General features: G+C 41.1%; 1 protein-coding gene across 1 annotated transcript; it reads left to right on the top strand.

Moving 5' to 3' along the window:
• Positions 1-3,669: 3,669 nt before the first annotated feature.
• gapdhs (glyceraldehyde-3-phosphate dehydrogenase, spermatogenic) lies at positions 3,670-21,387 on the top strand. The gene is made up of 11 exons (XM_031278266.2): positions 3,670-3,830; positions 15,225-15,283; positions 15,947-16,043; positions 16,392-16,498; positions 19,194-19,284; positions 19,403-19,521; positions 19,651-19,732; positions 19,868-20,019; positions 20,164-20,326; positions 20,640-20,737; positions 20,895-21,387. Exons 2-11 carry the CDS (start codon positions 15,255-15,257, stop codon positions 20,962-20,964), a joined length of 1,008 nt encoding a protein of 335 aa, XP_031134126.1. The 5' UTR covers positions 3,670-3,830; positions 15,225-15,254; the 3' UTR covers positions 20,965-21,387.
• The last annotated feature ends 1,889 nt before the right edge of the window (positions 21,388-23,276 follow it).

The raw sequence follows: 23,276 nt of genomic DNA, 5'->3' as shown, positions 1-23,276 counted from the left end.
AGAAGAAGCTGAACCGAAAATGATTTTCTGGCATCATTATAATCACTACACATTTGAGAACTTTGGATGTGGTCAATGCAATCTGTTTTCCACAACAAGATGAATGGCGCCAAATACGCTGCTCTATACACCAGGTCTTCCCTCTGGCTCTGGTCATTCAGTTTTCAGTGTGGATACCTTTGTAAAGACAAACATGTAGTTAAGAGATGGTAGATCACAATGAATTATATTAATATATGAGCTTGTACATGAAGGCATGCTTCAGTTGAGGACATGCAGTATTAAGTAAACATACTCCTACATGTCAAATTTATCTTAGACAATGTGTATTGTACGCAACACTTACATTTTAGTAATAAACAATTTGTAAATATAGATTGTAACATGTATGTGACTCATCTTAAAACAGACTAATGTGCTGACAGAAGGTCTTCAAATAGATTAGCAGACACAACTACAGTAAGTGGAAGAAAGACCTCAGTGTAACAGCATCAACAACAGTGGTTAGTAACTCCTGCAACAGCATGCTTGTTAGGTACATTAACAGTCTGAAATAATGTATTTAGAATTTTGAGAAAAGAATATTGAACCTGGTGCTTTATACAATACATTTGGCTGCAGAACTGAAGATTTTTCAAGATAGAACACTTATGTAACTTTACAATAATATATATATATATTTTCATGTGCGACATTTTATTGCAAAAACGGATATTCTGGCCTACTGCCGCGTCCGTCGACGCGCTCCAGCGCGGCTTTGTCCGAGGTGAGGGTGACGGTGATGCTGTGTGGGTGTCTGTGCCTGTCCTTCGGGCGCCTCCGGGTAACGTTGCCAAACTCTCGGGCGGGGTACATATATTTCAGTATATTCAAGTAAAAGCATCTCCGCTTGTCCCGTGCGAATGCCCCACACAAAACTCAGATGTGAGGGGGTACTTTCTAAATCACACGCGGTCCCAAAATGATTATAATCCCGTACGAATAGGATTTATATGAATTTGCACTATAACGTTAGCTATATCAGGCTTTGACTTTAAGCTAACATTACCATTACATGCGCATCGATTAGCAATAACATCACATATGGTTAAAAACAGATTACCGGCGAGACCGTTGTGCATACCTACTGTATACGACTGTAACGTTAAATATATTAATTTTAATCCGCTTATACGGTCTGGTCTGCATAACGTTATTAGTTAGCCCGCTAGCTTGGTTAGCAAGGTGCAATCTAGCTAGCTAACTGATATTCATTGGGATGCTAACGAAAAACGGTATAAAAACAAAATGTAACGTTACTTACCGGAAAAACTGAACTGCCGACTCCTTTGAGTGTCTTGTCGTACAACCGAACGTTGAACAAGACATTATTAGGCGACCAAGTGTCACAGTCACGAAGACGAAAGCTGGTCAACCCCCAAAGTGAAGTTTACATGCCATGGATAAGCTTTGCTAAACCTGTCATGATTGACAGGCCGCGAACTGTCAATCACATCATAGCCACGCCCTAAAACATCCCCCGCTTTATCGCCGATTTTAAAATCAACGAGACCATAATTCAAAAAATGAACATCATTCTGTGTTGCAGAAGACTTAAAACTAGCGATTGAGAATATAAACTCTTAATTGAAATGTTTACTGAGGTAATAAATCAAGTGAGAAGTGGGTCATTTCGCCATAGACTTCTATAGAAACGGACCTCCTTTTTGCAACCGCACGTGTCGCCCCCTGCTGGAATTCAGATAGAATGCAGGTTTAAGGCACTTCCGCATTTGCCGCATTTTGCTGAACCGGATGCGCTGTCCACTAATATATGCAGTCTATGCTGCTGACTGTTCCAACTCAACCAACCAACCAACCAACCAACCAACCAACCTATGACGTAGTGAGTGACGCATCAGCAATATGGCGGCGAGTCAGAGCGAAAGCATACCTTAGTACCAGCCATAAATCTATTATAATTTAAAATGTATTTATTTTATGTCCTTTTTTAAAATATGCTTCAACACACTTCATTCTGTTCACCACTTGTTGAAAAGCTGGCCGTTTCATGTCCACTTTAAAACATCCCTGCACAACATTCAGCCCTTATTTATCTCGAACATCTAATTTAAACAGGAAGATTGCAATCCGATCTTGGTGTGCAGATTGGTAGTTTGTCCAGGAGATGGCGCCATAGTTTAACTTATTGTCCAGAGACTATATAGAGATGCTGCATAGGCTAGGATAGCTGATAGTATAAACTAGTTATACAGAGATAAAATGATTTAATGAACTACCATTTATATGATAGGCCTATATAATATTGAATCTATTCTTGCGTTACAATGCGGAAATCAAACGCCAATCAAGAGATGACCCGTTCTCTTACATCCGTAGAGATGACGAAATGCTGTTGGCCAACGAGCGATCCTTCCTACTTGCTCTTCACTGCAGGGATTTCCCATGTTACGCTAGACTACTGTACGCATCCTCCCTCACGTAGGCTTGTTCTCAGTCTGACACGTGCTGTGACACGAGGAGAGGAGAGGAGAGGAGGGGAGATAATATAACCATTCAACCTAACTTTAATAAGTATAAATTATAATTATAATTATAAATTATTTATTAACAAGGCCCGGAATCCACCCTGACTCTCTCCACACCCCACTGTAAATACTCTGTACCTACTCTGTACCTACTCTGCTGTAGTGTTCCTTTTACTACTGTTTAACTTATTTTACTATTTATTTAATTTTATTTTATCGTTATTAATACATACTGTGTGTATATGTTTATACTTATATTGTTTATATTCTTTTTATCCTTCTTATATTTGTATGTGTGACATGCTCCAACAACACCATGACAAATTCCTCGTATGTGCAACGTACTTGGCAATAAAGCCCTTTCTGATTCTGATTCTGATTCTGATTCTGAAATGCATAGTCTTATTTTTATTATCTACTTTATTTTATATTGTAATAATTAAGGGCATTTATTTACTCCAATTTAGCATCAGAAGAGCTTGACTCCATGGGAACGTGACAAGCTAGTTTCATGACTTCTTACATAACAGGGCTGCATCTATCAATTGGCATAGCCTCACACACACACACACACACACACACACACACACACACACACACTCTCTCTCTCTCTCTCTCTCTCTCTCTCTCTCTCTCCAGTCTGCAGTCCTTTACAGATCAATGCACAGTGGGGGCCTGGTTATAAAACATGTGCTTGTAGGCCATACAGTCCAACAGCACCCTGCCACATGCAGAGTGGCCAGCCTACTGATTATTACTGTGTTATTTTGACTATTACAATCTACAGCTGCTAGTTTCCTGTCTCTGTGTAAATAATGGTCGTCCATGCATCAAGCTATGCTTCCCTAGAATTTCATTACATGAACGTGACCAATTCTGTGGGCTTCATGGTTGAAACAGGACAAAATGCATCGTCATCATCATCATCCCCACCACTTCCACGTTGGCATCCTGCCAGTCTCTCTGTCTATCTTACCCCTTATCTGTGTGTGTGTGTGTGTGTGTGTGTGTGTGTGTGTGTGTGTCTCTCTCTCTCTCTCTCTCTCTCTCTGGTAAATATTAGGGTCTATTTTATGAGTTTAAGATGTGTGAAAAAGACGTTAACCAGACCAGTGCCTCGAGACGAATCCCTCGAGTTACTATAGCAGCCGTGACTAGTCCCTCGTTCCGAATGGAACCTAAAAGGATGACATGACGTCACGTCGCCGTGGCGACTAGGCTCCCCGAGACACGTGTCTTGTATAAAAGAGGACGGCGGCACTGTGTATTGCGCACACAGACTCAAGAAACATCAGCCGTCAGGTAAGCCGCAACACTGATCTACCGTATGTGTTAGTTTAGAGGCCCGCCCTTCTAACAGCTAGAATACACACATTTTTTTTAACTGAGGACGTTAAAACTATTCCACACGATTCAGCCTTTACTACAGTTTCAAATGCTAGCTTATTTGTCGGTGCACAAATGTAGGCCTGCCACACACCAACTAAACTAATGCCGTTTTAATTGTTTTCGCATTCACTGTTACATACGACGTATTAACGTCGCACATTTTCCTGGGACTGACATAACTAAAAGCCGTAAACGAGTAGCGGAAGCCAGTGGCCATCCTGTTACCTTTCCAGTGAATTTCCAGCTTTATTTTAATCAGCCACGTAACGTTAACCGTTTAAAGTGGCGCTCGTGCGCGAGAGACAGGCGAGAGGATGAGAAAGTGGATTGTGGAATAACGTGAAGTTAAGCTTAAAGCTCATTCAGCGTTTGGATTTGCATAACAGCCTCCTTCGCAGCATGCACGCTTTATTAGTACAGGAAGAGAACAGCGAGGATGGGAGGGGATGCGGCCATGGCCTTGCTGTCTGGAGAGAGCCCGGTCGTTGTATAAAATGACCTTCTGAATCGTTTCGTTGCATCAGATAGCCGACACCAAAATCCACTAAAGCTGTAAACACCCAGAAGCATTAAAATGACAAGGTTCCTTATTGTAAAGACAATCTGCACATATTCATTATGGTCAATTCATAATGAATTCATCTGAAGCTAAATTGTCCTACTGAGCGGGTAACGTGACATTGGCAGCTCCCATTTCTGCATCTTTACGGAAGTGGATTAGTCTCCATGTTATGTAACCCAACACAAATATCAACGTCTATCACCGCATATACTTAACAATAGCCTATATCTATATGTAGTTTGAATGGAAATTGGTTTGCTGTTAAGCTGTAAATTGATAGGCTACATACGGAGCTGTTTAAAGCCGATGTACTGGGGGAATGAGTGTACGTGAAAGGAGGTGAAGCTACGTGCCTTCCCTGGTCTTTATGATGAAGTCTGTCGTCGTTGCGCCAGTAGATTTCAGAGATGAATTAAACTCTCGCAATGACGGGAAGCAGAGTGATGCAATAACCGAAACGGGACAGATGAATAACCTTGGCTTTATTTCGTGTGGAAAGATGAGAGAGGCGTGCTGAAAGCCTTCCTGTGATGGCTTTGAAGGGCATAGAGGCAGTGCAGTGTCGCATTATCGTGTCGCAGTTTGACTCCATGACTCGACAGACTTGTTGATGCGGGTTGCAAAGAGGCCTGCTTGCGCTTTTTAAAGAAGCAATATGACACAGCTAAAGTTAATGTAGCCTACAACTTATTAAGTTACTTAATCAGCCATACAGTATTTAAGTACATCAGGCATTAAAATAGAAAACGAAAATGTCAACCTTGTTCAATGGGGGGAAATTAATAAGGGGATGCTAGTATTCAGTATCGTTTAAAATAACAATATTATTAATTAATAATAAAGTACATTATACGGTATTGTTCATTGTGGCAGTCACGATTTACTTGCAGTTCCTTCCAGTCATTTGATGTAGGTGTGGTACATGCAGAAAGCAGCCATGTCTGGCCTTGTCTCACTGTTGAAGGTTATCACTGCAGCTGAGGAAGGTCCCGGCAGGCCCAGAGCTGCTGTAGTGATGCTGACCCGCTGCTCATCTTTATTCTCAAACTCCTTACCATCTTGAAAAAAAGGGGTCTTCCCACTGTACCCATGGATGGGGAGTCACGCTTCTTAGCCCAGGCTCTGGATAACTGAAGGTCACTAACAGGCACGTGCACACATAGACATCAAAAGGGGCTTGAGCACCTGCCCTTTTTCTTCCTCGAGAGAAAGTGCCCTTTTTTTAATTCATTTTTTATGAATGAATATAGCCTATATATATATTCCTGTTTGCACACGGCTTCTTTGTCAAACTAATGTATTTATTGAATTATAAAATCTAAACATCAGGTCGGGAGATGAATTAGTCGAGCCCTCTCTCTCTCTCTCTCTCTCTCTCTCTCTCTCTCTCTCTATCTGCGATGCGTCTCCTCGTCAGCAGTGCGCGCGCCACACACACACACACACACACACACACACACACACACACACACACACACACACACACACACACAGAGAGAGAGGCAGGAGGGCAGGCAGAGAGACAGCAGTCCCTTCCAGCTCCTACCCCAGAAAGTTTTTCTTGGCTTGTGTGGAGGTGAGTGGTGATGAACAAAAGACTAAGCAGCCAGTGCCTCGAGTTTACAGCTAATTAGTCGGAAGACAAAACAAATAGTAAACCTCTGTCTTACTAACATGCATGAGCTACTAGCTAATGTAATAAGTTAGCTAAGGTTCAGCCGAGGCATCATGGCCCTACAGACTAATGTACTGTACTAAATGGAGGCACTCCAGGTGAACAGCTACAGTAAAATATGTGTCTAATAACGTCATCACAACCCCACATTGATATGCAAATTAGGCTTTAACTAATTCAAATGCACTAATATGCATACATCTGACAAGGCCTAGTTAATGAGTTAAGAGTTTTTTCCCCCTTAAATGTTAGGTTTAAACATGTAGATTAATTTAGACGAAATCTACAGATGCAGCCTAAACAAATACCATCTAAATGTGTATTTTGGAAGTTTTATTATAGAGTAAAAGAAGACATGGAAGCAAAATAGAACAAAATCTCTAAATTGACCAAAACATGAAAAAAGTGTCCTGCATTAAACAGTAACTTCATTATTTGGATCGTGGGCTCCTCATCTAATAATAACAGTGTTTCTTCATTATTGGTGCAGTGATTTTTCCTGTAAAATTAACAAAATTGCAGCAACAGCCTTCTTCAGTTTAGTGTGAAGATTTTTGTTGAGATTTTTTTATAAAAAAAGATTTTTTGAAGTGTTATTTATTTCAATAGCACCAAAAGAATTAAAATGATTTATTGCCATTTGCAAAATAAACAAATTCTTAGTGAAACGATGTCCCTCTCCTTGGTGCTGTCACTTATTCTAAATATATACTTGAAACTAGTAGCATAGAAAACAGTTTCTTTGCTGTTGTGATTAACCTGGTGAATACTAAAAAGTCTTATTTAGTTGAGTATTTATTAAAACTATTGAACAATTGCGCAAGGGAAATAAAATCAGTTGTTAAGGTAGTCAGAGTTGTGTTAATATATTTAACGTTTTGTTTCAAATAAATAATTATTTATTAACTATTAGGCCTTTTTTTTTCCTTGAGCACCTGCCGCCCAAAATGTCTGTGCATGTCCCTGGTTACTAATAACAGGCCCAGTGCTGCCAGAAAGATGCTAACTATTGTGGTCAAATCTGTATGTGTTGCCCGACTTCATACTCTATGATCATAGTTTTGGAAGAACATGAACAGCCATTTGTCATGCATCAAGCAGAAAATAGTTTTTGCAGTATTTTTAATTAACATGATTTATGATAATAACCTCCCTCTCGATTTATTTTTCCAACAGACTTTTAAATCGCATGTACTGTATAACTTTATTTAGAGCAGGTGTTTCTTGTCCAAGATCCAGTCTAGTGAATATATTAAAAATACAGTAATTGCATTAAGGTCTCCAAATGAAATTAGTCTACTAGTTTTATCAATGCATTTGCAAATTGCATTATTATAATTTTTTTTTTTTTTACTTGGACATTCATTCTGCTCTTGTATTTGTTGCAGATCAGGGTGTCGGCCAAATGTTTGAAATGTCAGTCACTGTGTTACCAGCATGTTGCCCCTTCGCTGAGCAAGGAGTAAACTATTAGCCAATGAGATTAGAGCACATTAGTACACACAGGATATGTTATTACCACCTATCAAGGACTACAGCCATGTTATTAAGGAGATATGGACAAGCTACTTGTGATGTGTGTAAATGAGAGGCCATGGGGTGTCTATTACATTCGTCATAGATGTGGACTGGATTCTCAGGTGCTTGCTGTAAGAAGTATATAGGCATTTTTTCTTCTTCCATTAGATCAGTGTCTGCATGCTACTCATGTTGGACATGCCAAACAATCTTCTTCTTCCCTCTGGTACACACTTTAGAGCAGGCTGCTGGGCTTCAATACAGATTAGTGTACTTCATCCTGCAGTTAGTGAATAATCAGTGCTACTAAAAGACAATTTTGTCATGATACTAATTTACATAAAAGTCATTTGTTGTTTATGAGTTGGTTATGACGTATGACTTGTTTTTCCTAGATTAACACAGGTGTTCCACTTAAAGGCGGTGTGGTTGTTTCTAGGCCGAGAACTCCATTATGCTCTGCTGCTGACTTATCACCCAGCCATCTTGTCCAGGATGTGTGTAAGAGAGAAGGAACTCCAGAGTGACTCAGCACTCTGCACCTAACTGTTGCAAATTTAAGGAAATAAACCCTACAGTAGGGAAGGCTATACACAACTGACACATAAAAGGCCCTTATTTGTACAATAAAGCAGTTTTGCTTAGTTTTTTATACATTTATTCAAAAGTGCAGGTGTTTATACAGCAAGCAGGATATGAGGAAGGTAGCAAACACAGCTTACACAATGCTACTACTACTACATGAGAGAGGAGAGGAGAGGAGACAAGTGACAGGGTCTGAGCCTTAGGAAGGTTATCTGTCATCTAGCTGCTGACACAAGCTCACGTGTGTGTGTGTGTGTGTGTGTGTGTGTGTGTGTGTGTGTGTGTGTGTGTGTGTGTGTGTGTGTGTCATTGAATCCTCTGCAGTTTGATACAGCACACCTTTTACTAATTCTTGATGGTTGGTGTGTGTGTGTGTGTGCACATGTGTGTTTTTGTGCATGAATAAGTCTTTGCTGAGCTGCAATACATGCAACTACTTTTATAAAAAAAAAATACCTCGCTCATCATCATCTGTATCTATTCTTATCATTAATAATAAAAAAAATAATTATTAAAGCTTATGAAATAATGAAAGCTATTTCACACTATAAATTCAGTGTCTGCTTATCATGTTAATTTGCCACTGGTGAATAAATCCTGGCTGCAAACCAATTTCCCTGTAAGGGACAGTAAAGATACTTTGACTTTGGTGAATTGTCTAATAGAAACAGTTAACTTCTTATCTGTCTGTAACTGTTAGCAGGAGACCATGGCTGCTGAGTAGGACACACAGCCTGTGGTGCTGTGTGTGCATGTGTGTGGCTGGGGATGTGATGTAGTTGGACATTTAACTGACTAGTTTACGGCAGCAAAGTGACATTGCCTCAGCGCTCAGGCTATAAAAAGAGAGGAAGCAGCAGGTATACTGCTACAGCGGAGGCAGAATAAAAGATGAGCAGGAAAAAAGTTCACTGAAGTTGAACACAAAAAGTTTGACTATACTTCATCACTAATGTGTGTGCATCTAAGGGTGTAACGTTGGCATTTATTGTTTAGTCTCTAATGCATTTGATTTTTTTCTTTTCACCAAGAGGCGGGCAAGAAGAGAAAACATTACCTAATTGGATAGTCTGCCTGGCCTTTAGCCAATCAACCCACTGCAGTGGAAAAATACTGGAGAGAAAGAGGGTGTGGCAGAGGGATAAAAAGCGGGAGGAAAGTTTAAATAGGCAAAAGACACTGAAAGAAGGGAGGAGGATGGAGGAAGGCAGGGGGAGTGGCAAAGTGGGCAGGGACAGCAAGGATAGAGTCAGTGAGTTCATTCTCTCACTAACAAATTTCCAATTATTATACAAACTGAGGCAACCCAAAGACTGTGTATACCAGCTTTATCTAAACGTAGCCTCTCCTGACATGAATACAGGCTGTTTCCAAGTTTTACTATTAAACTGTAACAGCTTTAGAAAACAACCACTCTCTATTCCAAATAAGTAGCACACATCACTCACAACAACACCATGAAGAATTATGTGAATGGTTTATTTAGTCTGTGTCCTATCAGTATGTCAACCCTAATACTGTTGGAAAGATGTCCAGTAGTCTGTGCTGTTCAAAACTCAAAACTCGATTTTAAGATTTGACCACCTGATGCACCTTTTTTTCTTTGTCCTTTTCTGGTCGACTAGTTATGAGTCATCTTCCCTCCTGTGGTCCCTCCGGTGCACATGCATACGCACAGGCACGGCGTCCCTGTCCTGCACCCCCCCGTGGTTAAACTCTGTGTTTATGTGAGGAAAATGGGTCGCAGCTCAGAGGGAGGGTAGGGTTGTGCTAAATGACGGGGACTAGACAGACAAAGAGTGGCGGGGACAGGGAGAGGGAGGTAGGGTGTTGAATTTTAATGATTAGTTTGGGTGGTGGGGTAAAGGGGAGGGGAGGTGTGATATTCACCAGCCGTTCCTCCTTTTGTCTAACCAATCACAAGAGGAGATTGTTGCCCCACCCCTTGTCAAGTGACTCGTAGGTTCGGTCTGACCCCATGCTGGTGATAAAGGAGATGTGAGATTGATGGACCAGGGAGGTGAGACAGAAGTGAGGATGAGGGAGGAAGGTTGAACGGAGAGATGGAAATTGATTGGCTACCCTTCACATGTCTGGCCGTCTGTCTGCCTCTTCTTCCTACATTTTAATGAGTGTCAGCAGATTGCAAACTGCAGTTAACAGCATGCAACTTCTTGCTCTGCTCTACACAATGCTGCCTCTATGAGCTGGGACATGTCTGTGTGAGTGCTGTCACAGAGTGTGCGCTGAATCCAGATCAGGGCCTGATTGGTCTACAGTCAAAAGAGGCAGAGCTGTGACGTGGAGAAGTGGGAAGAGCTGCTGGCTATGGAGATGGCATTAGAAAGTTTACTGCACATGAAAACCTTAATGTTACTCGATATAGAAACGTGGGATATTTAGTAACATATTTTGTACAACATTTGGAAGCTGAACAGGGGTGCCATAGTAGAGTTTGATGTTGCAGCACCAGTGTTTCAGTTTTTGGCTGCCCGGTGTAACCCCTTTCTCTTCTCCCATTGATTGGCCAAAGCCCCACACTGTTGCCTGGCAACGGACATGGAGGGGGGAGTGTCAGCAAGTACATACTGTACAGGCAGACACGCTTGTGCACCTGCCCCATATAAAGTCTCCAATACTTCATAAGACAGGTTATTTATTCAGGGGTGTGATTCTTCCGGATAAATCCGGAAATCCTGCTTTTCTGACCTGAAAATGAAGCTCTCGTAAATCATGCAAATCGAAGTCCACTGTGGTCTGAAGGTCTAATCCTCGCTAGCTCACTAGCTAGCGGTAACCGTTTTTCAACTTGGGAGCAAAACATGCTCCTTGGGGGAAAAAAGTGACCATAAAGCCCTGTTCATGCTAATTAAACAACTGGACTTTAGGGTCAAGTGTTGTCGTATCCGGCCCGGATGTGAAAGCCCCCTTACTGGACTACTGAATATAATAATATTCCATTATATTTTGTATTTTGAATTGTTACCTGCCACCAGAATTTTGTGATTTCCTTGCAATAAATATTGACATTTTACCATAAATTGGTGCCTAAAAATGTATCAGAATGCAGGAATTGAAGTCTTTTACCCTCAAAACCCCAGACCCCCTCCCCCCCAGCGTTGTGTGTTCCTGCAAAGACAAATTCCTAGCAAGGAAAAACCCTGAAGTATAATCACAGACAGCCATAAAAACATTTAAATTGCAGAGTTAGAGTTAAAATGGATGAAAAGATGGAGAACCAGACAGACAATATGTACAGTGTCAACAGAGAGAAACACGGACAATCGAACAGACAGACAGTGACAACAAAGAACAACATACTGTAGAGAATGACAGTAACTGCATACAAACGGCATAAATAAAAATTTGTTATAAACGTGTGCTCTTTAAAAAGTAGAAAGCATTGTTTGCCAGTTACATTATATGTTTAAAAATCTGTTACATAAGGTACTGCTTATATTATTTCACCATCTGTACACAAATGTAATTAGTGAATGCACGTGTCCGTGGGTGGGGCTGCATGGGCGTGGTAATGTGGGCTGGTGTGGCTACAGTGCCAGGGCTGAATTTTTGTCCGTGGGTGTGTGTGTGGGTGTGTGTGTGTGTGTGTGTGTGTGTGTGTGTGTGTGTGTGTGTGTGTGTGTGTGTGTGTGTGTGTGTGTGTGTGTGTGTGTGTGGTAGTAAAGAGAGAGAATGGGAGAAGGAAGTTTGTGTGAGGTGGACCTGGTCACCACAGACCTAAATCTTCTCAGCTGTTGCTACTGTCATATGCTGCACTGTCTCTTCATGTGGCACATTATTTATATTATAACAAGGTAATGCAATGTGTAATCAAGTGATGACTGATTAACAGTAATGTAAATGCTAAATGCCCTAATACCTGTTGATACTACAATAATGCAAAGTATAAGCTCTTAACCTTGCAGTTTTGCACATATCATGTAAGACTCAATTTCTCTATTTCTTTGCACAAAACTCTCCAGAAAGTGCCATACCCCCTGACCCCCCTAGGGAGAGCCCCCCCACATAACAAATCCCAATTTAACCCCTGGATACAACGTTCTATGCAAGTAATATTAATGATTACTTTCATTGAATTTGGGGTGTTTCATTCAATTTTATAGCATTTGATAAAAAAAATGGGGGGGGGGAGGTGCTGTCGCAGCGTCATGGGTGCGCCGTATATTTTCCTGCTTTTTTGTCCTTTGCCAATCACACCTATGAAACATACATTTATTCAACTCAACTAATTAAAAACTATTATTTTCTGTGCACAGTGAAATAGTGAAGTTGTAGAATTCTCTACATCTGGAGCCGCATCGTTTGGTTTGAGTCCCACCAGATCTCTCTTATGTGGCTCCACTAGTCTTTGTCCAGACTTTCCACCTGCTTAAGTGAAGCAGAATAGCCCCACTCTGTTTAAAAAGTAGTATCATTTGTCAGTAGAGCAGCCATTTTAAGTTGGAAAACCCAGGGCAACTGCTCTGGGTAGAGAAAATAGAGAGGTTTAGCATAAAGAGATAAAGCCAACGAGTGAGACAAATAGTATTAAAGTGCAGAAGCGACAGGGGGAAGGAGAGTTCAAAAGAGAGCAAAGGGAGAAAGTGCCTGTAGAGTTTTGTGAACGCACAATAAGTTATGGTGGGAACTGAGTATAAAGGAGAGACAAAGACACAGAAATGTGAGAACAGCATGCTCATACTGTATGCACCTTCTCTCTCCTCTTTCTCTCTACCTCTCTCTCCTTTGCTGACCTTGTATAATGGATGTTAGCAGCAGAGAACAAAATGGCTGCTCTACCCTGAAAGATAGGCACATAAAAGTATGCACTACAAATGACCCTGTTAGAAATCTGACAGTTGAAACTGTGGCAGACTGTCAATAAATAGATTTTGACTGGCATCAGGTCGGCATCAACATCTATTTGTGCTTAATAACAAGTAAATAAATCCAGGTTTAAATGGTTTCAAGTGATTATCTGCTAGTGTTAATGTTTTAGAGCGTGTGTGAGAATGAGAGAGACGATTTATCCTGATCTGGTTACCCTTTTAGTCTATTTAAAGTGCTCCCACAATGCATTTCACCAGATCGATGGTGTGTCCTACATGCTCCCCACAGGGACACACACATGCACTCACACACACATACACACACACACACACACACACACGCACACACACACACACAGACAGACAGATTAGGAGATTACTGTAGTCTAAAATGACAACCACCTAGTTTCAAGGACAATCTGTGTTAGCCTTACTCTATCTGCGCCTGACACACACACACACACACACACACTCACACAGCTGCTGGTTAGGCTAACACCTGGTCAATGCTACTGAGCTACCATATCTGATCACCTGTATGTTCCATACAGAAATCTCTGTAAATGTGTAGAACGTTAATAAACCTCAAAGGAAATACAATGATACATTTTTAAGAAATAGCTTACTTGTAATCCTAAATAAAGTTTTAGGTAGTTTTCTGTTGGTATAGATTTGGAGCTAAATACTGTATAAGTGTGTATCCCTTCTAGCATAGACAGTTCAAGGACAGCAAAGGAGAGGAAGAGGTGGAGTTAGAAGATGAAGGAGGTGACGGAAGGAAGGAGAGGGGATGCAATTGTTAGAAAAAATGGGGGCTGGAAAAGTAGGAGGCGAGGACAGAGGAGGTGCTGAGAGCTGGAACGGGCGAATGAGTGTACAGTATGAGAAGGAGAAGAAAGAAGAGGTAAAAGGAGGTCACATTGTTGAGTCAAGGCCAGGCTTCCTCTTTGTTCACTCGGCAGACAAGTCTCTGCTTGTTGCATTTACACATTCCGACCACTTTCTCCCCCCCCCTTCTTATCCATTGTTTGCTAAACATGTTCCTGCATGATGTAGCACGTCCGTACTCCTGCAGCAGAATGCACATAAAACATGCTATTTGACAGCCTGTATTTTTTTCGTCACTTAGGATACACAGAATAACGGCCTTGCACAGCAGCAGTCTGATATTCTAACTTCAACCCTTACCCAGCTCCACTTGTCATACTAACTTCAGGAGCACACCAACGTACTTTACCACCTTGGTGTTTTTTTCATCCTTTAGTGCGAATGCGTCACACCGCCTGTATACTGTTCTGTGAGGCTACTGCTATCTCTTGTCTTTCTTTCTTCATGTTATTGTAGCATTGCAGGACAGACCTTACAGAAACACACACAAAAGGAAATAACATAGAGATTAGATACATAATTTGTTCCACAGAGCAAATGCATAAAGCTACATGAAGGCAGTGTGTCTCCTGCTAGCATGTTACTCAATTTACTCTGTGTGTGTGTGTGTGTGTGTGTGTGTAAACGAAAAAGAAGGGGGAGGTTGCAAGGCAGTGGATAAGACAGGTGGTAACTAGGGCATCCTGCCACGGTGAGGAAATCTTCCCACCGATTAATAAACTTGTGACAACACCAGTGTTGCTCCCCAAAGCGCTGCCCGCTTCCCTTTCGACGCCCATGTTAACAATAGACTAGGCCCTGTGTAAATATATATGATATTAACTATTTGGGCTGTTCAGACCATAGCGGCATGCAGCACAGTCAGCTTGTGATCTAGTTTCTGGTCAGAAAACACACTGAAGAACAGAGGCTTCACACTAAAATGGCAGATTGACATGGTCACATTACAGCAAAGGAACACACACACACTCATTGTATATTGCCAACAGCTTAACTAACCTGATTAAAGCCACCTCCTGCTGCCAGGGCAGCAGTTTGTCTCAGTCCCAAACACTCACATATACTTTGAATGGTTGGCACATGGTTATGCTGCAGTGATTTTTGGCATTGTTAAGTCATCTGACTGAGTGCGTTGCCAGCTAGAGGACATTACTAAGTGAGATTGGATGCATTTTAATGTTAGTTTCATCAAACCGTAGCTGCTGCTGTCTTTCTAATGTCATTGGTTTCTTTTTCTTTTCTCCCTCCAGTTAACTTAATCCCCCCAAGCAGCAGCAGCCATGTCAGACCTCTGTGTTGGAATCAATGGGTGAGTTTGAAACACACACACACACACACACACACACACACACACACACACACACACACAATTTTTTCAATGGTAGGGGAGACACTATCTTGTGCAACTGTGATGCAGAACGGCACAAATGGACTTCTGTTACAGTAAATAATGGCACAGTAAAGGATGTACTTTGATTACATGTTGGAGGTTTGAAGTTCACCCTGTCATCTGCAGCTCTTCACTGTGGTTACATGGTTGTTTTCCATTCCTTCCTTGCAATAAACTGCTCGACAAAAAATTGCTCCATGGCTAAGGATTCATATCCTGTCTGTTTTACAATAAAATCATTCCAATAAAAGCTTTTAATGTGAACCTGCATTAATCATAGCCTACAGTAACAGTAGAGCTGCAGGAATAAAGGAGTGGAAGACCTCGTGATTTCATGTTTTTTCTGCTGATGGGGATTAATAGGCAGGTCTTTTCTATGGTAGGTAAACCACTGGAAGTTATGTTGGAGTCTGCAATGATATGACTTCACAGTGTGAGGCTTTGTCAGAAGATTTGTATAAGGCCCCCGGTGTTGTTCGACATTCTGAGGAAGTTTTCCACCATTTTCTTACAACAACTATTATTAATCTTTCTCTCTCCCTCTCTCTCTCTCTCTCTCCACCCCCCTCCCTCAATCTGCAGTTTCGGTCGTATTGGCCGTCTGGTCCTGAGGGCCTGCCTTCAGAAAGGCATCAATGTTGTGGCCATCAATGACCCCTTCATTGACTTGCAGTACATGGTAAGAAAACCTACATGCACATACTTACTTACAAATTATTAAATTTTGTATGGTATAGTAGTGTATAACGTCTGTCCATAGTTTATACGTTTTATTAATACCTGAACTGAACAACAGTTTTGCTCTCTGACAAGTGCTGCTTTCTCAGTATCTTGTTTGTCATTTGGTGTAATTCTTTATTCAGATGACTTAAAACACCACCCGGGACTCCCCAAATCTCCCAGGAAATTGAAAGATTGTTTAGGCATTGGTGTTATGATTACTAAGTTAGGTGTATGAAATACGATACTATAGTGTTAACATGAAGTTTGGTTATTAACCTCTTCCCATCCCTGTCCCACCTCCTAGGTCTACATGTTCAAGTATGACTCCACCCACGGCCGTTACCATGGTGAGGTCTCCCAAGAAGATGGCAAGCTTATGGTCGATGGACACGCCATCTCTGTCTTCCAGTGGTAAGTGAGGGATGACGTTTAGTGGTTAGTGGTTGTTTCTGCACAGATATCAGCAGTACTGATGCCGATGGTAACTGTTGGCAACAAGCGTAAGGGAGGCCAACAACTGGCCAGCTGATGAATTATTTCACCAGGGGCCACTTCAGTACAATTTGAATTGTATCAGAGAGGTCTCTGTAATAGAAGCAGCCATCAAAGAGCTCAGCTTGAATTATTAAACTTTATTTATTTTTGAATCATGCTTTTTATTGTTTTATTTGTAGACATTTTTCAAAAATGTCTACAACAACCTAAACCACAGAAAATAAATGAATATTATATTATTATATGTACATATAATTAGAGGTCAACCGATTTTACCGATACCGATAGCTAGGTTGGGCCGTATTTGCCGATAACCGATTAATCGACCGATTATTTATAACTTATACAGTTGACAAAATACATACATTGTTTCAAAAAAAGTCCAGACGCTTTTGCCAATAATCAAAATAATAATGTCATATGTATTGATATTACACCCACAGCAATGCTACACAAGCATGTGTGTTGTCTAAAACAGTTCTCCTACATATTTGGAGTCATCCAGTACAAAAATAAACATAATGAGCATTATAATTCATATAAAGGACAAACAATCTCAAAACAGTGACGCCATTCTTCTCTGTAGAACGGTTTAGAACGGTAACAGACGATCTCTGACCTGGAGGGATCTATCTTCCCACTATATACTCTTTGTTTTCGCTTGGATGCCCATATAAGGCGTAATGTGTGACGGACCTGCCTTCCCATTGGTTGAAAACATAAACAAAGGCATCACGGGAGATCCCCTTGTCGGTAGCACCTACTGTCTATGGGTAGCACGGAGTTAGCGGCAGAAATGACCAAAAACGTGATGAATTATGGACATCAAGTGGATAAATCTTGGATGTAACAGTTTGGATTTAATGCTCAACAACCCCGAAAAAAGGCACAAGTTCCAGGCTGGATCGAAAATCACCTGTAAAGGCTAGAAAGACACCAAAGACACCAAAGACACCCCCGTGACGGCTAACTCGTTAGCTTTTAGCTGCAGCAATCAGTAAGTCTCTACGTTTAACTGTTATTAAATGATCTAAATATGAATCAGAGGTGCCGTTTGGGATCGTGGACGAGCCTTTAGGGTTCTGATTCTGACATTTGGGTCGGACTTGCGTTTATTTTTGTCCGTGTTTTAACCGCTTGAGGTAAGTTAGCCTACTACTAATGTTTAGTGTCATCTCAGCCTCGAAAGCAAACAAACATACTGTTGTGCTGTTCTTTCTCTACTAATGCAGCATCTATTCAACAAATGAATATGTACTGTATACATACCTTTTTGCTGTCGATGCTTTAAACGCGCATCTGATGTCAGCCTTCTCCGCAGCATGTGCTCTCCGTGTAGTGCGCAGTAACACGAGGCATCAGTGATAGTTTTTATTTCGCCTCTAGAGGCCGCTATTGTAATGCATGATGCCAGCAGACCCTTCTCAGCTCTAGCGTACTGTGTAATGAATGACAGCGCGCGCTTCTCAGCCGCTCCAGCAACGGACGCAACCATCGGTATGGATTTTTGCCGATAACGATAGTTCCACCAATCACCTATCGGTGCCGATGAATCGGCAAAACCGATGAATCGGCAAAACCGATGAATCGGTCGACCTCTACATATAATAATAGGTAACAAGATAGTAAGTTGATATTGAAAAACGAACTTTTCAAAAACAAGGGGAAGATAAAAATAAATAAATAATAATTTAAAATTATTAAAATAATATTAAAATAAATTCATACACCAGATTCCCAGCACCTACTTATATCCCTGTGGTCCAGTCACCGGGTTACTTCACCCGCACAGGATAGATACAATGCACATGCTGTGCGTTAAGGTACCTTTTAAGGCACATTTAAAAAATATGAAATTCAACAAAATAAATAAATAATATGAATAAATTAAATTAAATACAAAATCAATGTGAATTAAATAAAGGTTGCAACCAAACTATTCAGTAGATAAGATTTGTATTTACTCCCACCCCCTTAACCCCAACAGATACCACCTGTTTGAACTTAGTTTTTCATTTTGAAGGTAAGGTATTTTAAGCCAGTTTAACCTCCTGATCTTTAGTATCAAAAGTAAATTCCATGCTCATGGACTTGAATGAGGCTTTGTGCTGACTAGGGCCTCACTCATATAGCTACCCCTCCGCCCATTGTACTGGCAGTTGTTTTAGTCCTTTCAGTAATGGAGCCTCCTCTCTGCAAAAGGCAGCAGCAACAAAAAAGGAGGGTTATAGAGGAGAGTTCCTCTTTGAGCACTGACTATACATTATTGAGGTGTCCCTCCTTGAGTGTCCTGATTTTAACACACCATCTACTCTTTTGGCAGGCTCTTAAACTTTATATCCCAATGTGTTCATTGAATGTTTTCATTTTATTGATTACTAGCATGACATTATCCAGAGAGGCTCTGCACACTAATTTAGAAAGCACAGGATGTACTGTACTAACAAGCCCTCGCTTCTCTCTCGATGTATGTAACTTGCTGGGGTTTTTTTTGTTTCTATTTTTGTTATATTTCCGTGTTACTTGTCTTTATCAACCCCAACATTTAACATTCCTAAACGGTAGTGATAATCATTTACTCTCAGACTGACTGTTCTTTCTCTGACTCTAGTATGAAGCCAGCAGAGATTCCATGGGGCGACGCTGGAGCCAAGTACGTTGTCGAGTCCACTGGAGTCTTCCTCAGTGTGGAGAAGGCCTCTGTATGTACACACACACACACACACACACACACATGAATATATACAGAAACAAACAAACAGACTGCCATATGGTCCGGTTTGTAACCTGTGCCGTCTTTTCTCTCCTATCCGATCGCAGTCTCACCTCCAGGGCGGAGCTCAGCGTGTGGTTGTGTCCGCCCCCTCACCTGATGCTCCGATGTTTGTCATGGGAGTTAACGAGGACAAATACGACCCCTCCTCCATGACCATCGTCAGGTAATATAACCTTGGTTTTGGACATGCATTCACATTACATTTTTAATTTTCACAAACATGTTCCTATGTACTTGTGTGTGTCTGTGAGTCTAGTAGTCATAGTGACCGTGTCTATCTTTCTGTTGATAGCAATGCCTCCTGCACCACCAACTGCCTGGCCCCCCTGGCCAAAGTCATCCACGATAACTTTGGCATTGAGGAGGCTCTCATGGTAAGTCACAGTAGATACTGTAAGTATTAGCCACTGTTGTGACAGAGGCTTTTTCATAGATGGTATTGTATTTTTATTCTCAAATGTATGCCAGAGTCACTGATGTTTTGTGTAACACGTCACTCCTCTCTGTAGACTACAGTCCATGCATACACAGCCACCCAGAAGACAGTGGACGGTCCCAGCGCCAAGGCCTGGCGTGATGGCCGCGGTGCTCACCAGAACATCATTCCCGCCTCCACCGGTGCCGCTAAGGCAGTGGGCAAAGTCATCCCCGAACTCAATGGGTAAGGACAAACACATTTGTTATCATCTTGATAATCAGATGCACCTTTTTCTAATTGTGGCTAAGGGCTTACACAGTAAGAAAAACCAAGAACTGAAGGTGACACAAGTCTAATACCTCTCTATTGTCGGTCCTCTCTCTCTAGTAAGCTGACAGGCATGGCGTTCAGGGTGCCAGTTGCCGACGTGTCAGTGGTGGATCTGACATGTCGTCTGTCCAAGCCTGCAACGTACGCTCAGATTAAGGAAGCCTGCAAGAAGGCCGCACATGGGCCCATGAAGGGAGTGCTGGGTTACACCGAGGACCAGGTAACACCCAAAGTTATTTCACATATACTGTAAAGCAAATACACAGCTAGTAATAATGCTAGAAATAACATTTTAAGTTTGTGGGGATAGGGTGATGTGGGGTAATGAGGGCTATTTGCTTTTGTACATTTAATTTGGATGCATGGGTTAATATTGACATGTATTCCTGTATTGTGATTCATTTAATTAAAAAATGGAAATAGACATTCAAAAATATGAGCTCTGTGACTGACTGTGGTTGTATTTTGCATGTGGTGATGTATTGCCTAAGCTGTGCCTGGCTGCACTACAGTAAATCTGACTTGTTTTGCAGGTGGTGTCCTCTGACTTCATCGGTGACACCCACTCTTCCATCTTTGATGCTGGTGCCGGCATCTCCCTCAACGACAACTTCGTCAAGCTCATTTCCTGGTTAGTTTTCAAATGTCTTGGTCCATCTCACATGTAAAAGAGGAAGTTAGTGTTCATCTAAAGACGAAAAGGAAGTTTTGTCTTGTTTGTTTTGAAGTTTTTGTCTTTTCAAACAATGAATTTCTCTTTCTTCTTTTTTCGCTCCCACTCTCTCCAGGTATGATAATGAGTTTGGCTACAGCCACCGTGTCGCTGACCTGCTGCTGTACATGCACACCAAGGAGTAGACACTTCCTGTCCAAAAAGGAAGTCAGGAAAGGGACCACCCCAATCATCCTCCCACACCCTCCCATCTCTTTTACACACCCATAGCCAAGTCATAGCATCGCAGCCCTTAGCTCTACTACAGTATACGTAGGCAGCAGCACCAGTGTGTTTGAGTGTTCTGAGTTCATCTGTTTTTTCCTTAAATGACGAGACGATCGGTTAGTTACAGTATTTGTGTCTGTGTGCCCCCTCTCCACCTCCCACTGCCACTTTAGATGTGTCCTTATGGCTCAGTGCTGTGCTATGGTAACTACTGTATCCATCTCCCTGTTGGTGTGTTTTAAAGGCTTAATCACCAGTGGAAAGAGGACGCTGAGAGGCAGAGCTAGTGTAATTCCCCTTAAGAGTAATGAGAAAAAGAAATAAAACTTGAAAAACCTCGGGCTGTTGAGTTGTCCTGTTTTATTATTATCATATCTGTTCCCTGTGTCCTATGGAACCTCAAAACTGTCAACATGTAGAAATGGAGAGATGATGTTAATATGAATAACATCCATGTAAAGGCTGGAGACATTATAGCAATTTATGGACCAAAAATGTGCATTGCAATAATAAAAAGGGAATCCTACACACATACCATATAACTGTATGCTCCCCATACATATCTTCCTCTCCATTTCCTGTCTACATCTTTCAAACAAAGGGGTAATAAATATAAATAAGTATGTATGTAAATAACAAATGGTCTAAGGATACAGAAAGCTGTATAGTCCAAAGCTCTGTCAAAGAGGGATAGGTAAGATGAAGGAAAGTATGGATTGTGCTGGATTGAAAAATTCAAATTTTCTTCTCAGTTCAGTTATCAACTCTGTGTTCTTGAAAATTAGCCTTTTTTTATTATATGGGTCCTTCCTGTACTAGGGGCTAGACTCCACTGTTACCCTATTACCTATCTCCTCTGAGTCATTCTCTGGTAGGAGACATTGGTGGGGGAAGGATGGAGCAGCCACTAGAGGGAACCTTCAGAGCCACCTGCTGCCTCTTTTACAGTACTGCATCACTCAGCAACGCATCAAGGTTGCGTCCTAATATAGTAAAATTCTGCTTTTTCCTGCCTTGGCCAAATTACTCCCTCTCAAAAGGAAGTGACATAAAAAGCTTTGAAAACGTTTATAATCATTTTTGCTGCAGTGCCACCTGCTGTTTAACTGAACATACTGCAATAGCAGCACATTTCACCAGTCTATTGAACTATGGACATAAATATGAACTGGTGGCATATATTATTACAGTAGTACCTTTTTTTTTTTTTAAAGATTTGTTTTGGGCATTTCAGTCTTTAATGGAAAGTAAAGCTAGATATAAAAGGGGAAAGACATGCAGGAAATCATCCAGGTCGGACTCAAACCCTGGACCTTCTGCATCGAGGTATACACCTCTACATATGTGCGCCTGCTCTACCAACTGAGCTAACCCAGCCACACAGTGATACCTTTTTAATTGACAGAATTAAAGTATGTTGTTTGAACGCATGACATCATGCTGAAACCAAGGTAAGAGTAGCCAGATGGACAGAGGTCAGCACAAGGATGTGGACATCAGCGTATATTGACTAAAAAGATTCAAATCAAGTCATTTGCCTGCAGCCTGATTTCCCCAAAATGCATGGAGACTGGACAGTTTTGAATGTAGAACATTTGAATTACGCTTACAGATCCAGAGAAACGGAGCCTTTCACTGCACCACACATGACTGCATTTGGGTACACTTTGTTTTTAAAAAGAAATGTCCTCATCATTTGTTTTTAAGTACACCATGCATTGACATGAGGAGCAAATTGAAGTCAAGCCAACAGTGTGGTTCTTTGTGATTATTTTTATCACTCCACATTTTGAGTGTTTACTATAAATGTGTCTTTATAAGCTGTAATACAGCATGCTAGTCGGTAAATTAGATCCAATGACTTCTGGTTGGCTCTTATTTGCATGTAAATTTTGATGAGCAAAAAAATAGATTTTACTTAGGGCTGGAGAAGAAGGATGTGGATGTATTTTAAATACCCTTTTAAAAATAATAAATATAATACATTTAATAATAATTTCTTTTTCATGTATAACACTCGCCAACCTTATCCTAGTACCCTTGGTTTTGAATCACTGCTCTGGGCTACCTGAAAGATTGGCGCAAACATAAAGCATCTTAATAATTTATAGTAATTTCTTTTTCTTCTTTTTTTTAAAGATTCTTTTTTTGGGCATTTTTAGGCCTTTATTGACAGGACAGCTGAAGAAATGAAAAGGGGAGAGAGAGAGAGAGGGGGAATGACATGCAG

Source organism: Sander lucioperca, chromosome 10 (assembly GCF_008315115.2).
Source record: "Sander lucioperca isolate FBNREF2018 chromosome 10, SLUC_FBN_1.2, whole genome shotgun sequence".
NCBI lineage: Eukaryota > Metazoa > Chordata > Actinopteri > Perciformes > Percidae > Sander > Sander lucioperca.
This window is presented reverse-complemented; position numbering and strand designations above follow the sequence as displayed.